This window comes from Penaeus vannamei, chromosome 9 (genome assembly GCF_042767895.1).
Source record: "Penaeus vannamei isolate JL-2024 chromosome 9, ASM4276789v1, whole genome shotgun sequence".
NCBI lineage: Eukaryota > Metazoa > Arthropoda > Malacostraca > Decapoda > Penaeidae > Penaeus > Penaeus vannamei.
Window position 1 is genome coordinate 35570885 of NC_091557.1, and position 2500 is coordinate 35573384.

Sequence of the window (2500 nt, forward strand, 5' to 3'; positions counted from 1 at the left end):
TCGTCCACCACCTTGACCTTGACGTCGCCTTCCTTGAAGTCTTGTACATCCACCACAATCTGAATTCATTTGAAAATTTTCTTAATATTGATTCACACACATGGCTGCAACAGCATGAGTTTATGAAACGATGGATTGTTTACCTGATAATATGAAGTCAAATCTATCAGTATTGAATGCTCTTCCAACTGACCTTATAACACTGGTGGTCCTCGCTGAAGGCGACGGCTTGGTTCTCTTCCTGCAAGTTCTGCTTTCGCAAGTTCCTGTACATGTTCATGTGGTCGCTCGCAGAGTCCACTTGTCCCCACTCTTTGAGGACTTGGTCGACGGCTTCTTGGAATTGCTTTCGAGTGTCCTGGAAGAAGGAATCGCGGAAGAAAGGCCCTCTTTCCGAAATGGGAAGAAGGTGGAAGGAAGCAAGTGGGTTGGCCTGCGTCGAGTCGCTCGAGTCCTGCGTGTTCTGAGACTCCGTCGACTGAGTCTGATCCTCTTGCACTTTCACTCCAGACGATTTTGACGTTTTTCCTTCGACACTAACTTGTTTCGTTTCGACGTTGTTGGTGGTGTTCGTGTGAGTCTTTGTAGCATCTGCAGACTTTTTGTGCGAGGCAGTGATTTTGATAGTTTGGCCCTCCATGTTGTTTGTCAATGAAATCTGGAAGAAGAATTTCATGTAAATGAAGGTTCCTTGTCTGTAAAAAGTTTTCAGATAATGCGCCGCCAGTAAATGGTGATTATATTCAGTCCATTTTGACAGCTTTTACCACGCACCTTCTTTGGAACAGTGACAGTAAGAACTCCATCTGCCGACATGGACGAGGACACAGCGTCTTCGCTCAAGAGACCCGGGAATGAGAAGCGTCGACAGAAAGTCTTCTTGGAGACGGCGCCATCTTGTCGCTTCTCGACGCTGCCTTCGATCACCAGTTCACTGTCGTCCACCACCTTCACCTTGATGTCGCCGTCCATGAAGTCGCGCACGTCAATCACGACCTGGAAAGTCAGAGGTCATTATTGCATCTTTAAGGAATTCATTCGTACAACCAATATACAACAATCACCATAAGATACGAGTAAATCATTACTGTGGAAGCCACTTACCTGATGCGACGTGTTGTCTTGGCTGACGGAGAGAGCCTGAGTCTCTTCCGTGAGGTTGAGATCTCGCATTCGTCTGTAGGAGAGAAGGTCGTCCTCGAAGGATGAGCGTGAATCCCACAGATCCAGCATGTCTCGCACGGCTGTATCGAACTGCTGGCGGAGATTCTCGAAGAAAGAGTCGTGGTGGAAATGACCCCGTGAGGTGATGGGCAGCATAACTTCTCGGTCAGCCTGGTTTTCAAGGAGGGAGATGCGTGTCTGTGGCTGATCACTGTTCGTGGCTGTTTTGCTTTCACTGGCAATTGCACTGTTGTGGGACGAAGACGTTTTGACTGTGTGGAAGGAACTGCTGGTCGTGAAGGCCTTGCTGCTTGCGCTGCTTGAGTTCTCTTCAACGTGAGAAGAGAAGTGCTTCTGAATTGGGGCCATTTTGCTCTTTCTGTATACAAATAGATCAAGAAGCTTTTGAAAACGGAGGATCGTTGATTCGCGGTGTGTTCACTGCAAGTGTTAGCGTAGAAGTAACTGGCGGGTTAGACGAACCGCCACCTTTTATGTGTCCCGACTTGGAGCGACGCCCACCGCCCAGGCATACCTGATGATGTCATAGCGCGTTCCTTTCCCTTCCTCGCACTATGAGAACATTCTGGTTCAATCCTTATTCACTTTTCTGTGTATGGACTTGTGTTTGATATGGCGATGTTCATATTCCCAAAATGGTAAAGATGGAGTTGCTATATGTCTGTAATGGACGCGTTAGTGACGGAATGCATATTATTATTATCATTGCTATTATTACTCTTATCATTATTATTATTATAATTATTATTGCTTTTTATTTTCGATCTGCGATATATTGTGTTAGATTTCGAATTTTCTACAAATAATATAGCTTCATCACAATTATCACATATTACCATCTATAAGTAAACCTTGTTCGTTTGTACATTCAAGTGGTTATAGAATGCTATTCTTATGCAAGAAATACAGTTAAGAAATGAGATAATAGGCAGATTATCTCCACGTTTTCCTCCAAATCTCACAAATAAGTTGAAGAAATCTGATCCCGTTTGTTGTAGGATGAATCATCGTGAAGCACCAGTCGGATTCCTTCAGACCAAATATGGACGATGAGGTTTATTGTGATCCTTGATGTCCTTATAAAAATGTTTACATGAAAACGGTCGTTATTTCACTCGATGCATGATTATGTTACACGATATGGAACCATAAGCACACACGCATATATATATGTATACACTACATACATGCATCCATGCAGTACTTATATGTGTATATATACATATATGCACGAGATGTATGCGTACATACACACACCACACATGCACACGTACGCACACACACCAGGCATGCATACGCACAGACACACACAGAC

At 44.2% G+C, this 2500-nt stretch overlaps 1 protein-coding gene across 1 annotated transcript in view; it reads right to left on the bottom strand.

Moving 5' to 3' along the window:
- The window catches only part of LOC113812714 (serine-rich adhesin for platelets), an 8671-nt gene that overhangs the window by 1308 nt on the left and 4863 nt on the right, over positions 1–2500 (bottom strand). The window contains exons 7-10 of the mRNA XM_070125021.1: positions 1105–1599; positions 775–996; positions 194–658; positions 1–59 (exon numbers count right to left, since the gene is read on the bottom strand). The exon at positions 1–59 is cut by the window's left edge and continues 160 nt beyond it. Of these exons, the coding sequence (XP_069981122.1) occupies positions 1–59; positions 194–658; positions 775–996; positions 1105–1599 (1241 nt within the window). The remainder of the gene's footprint in view (positions 60–193; positions 659–774; positions 997–1104; positions 1600–2500) is intronic.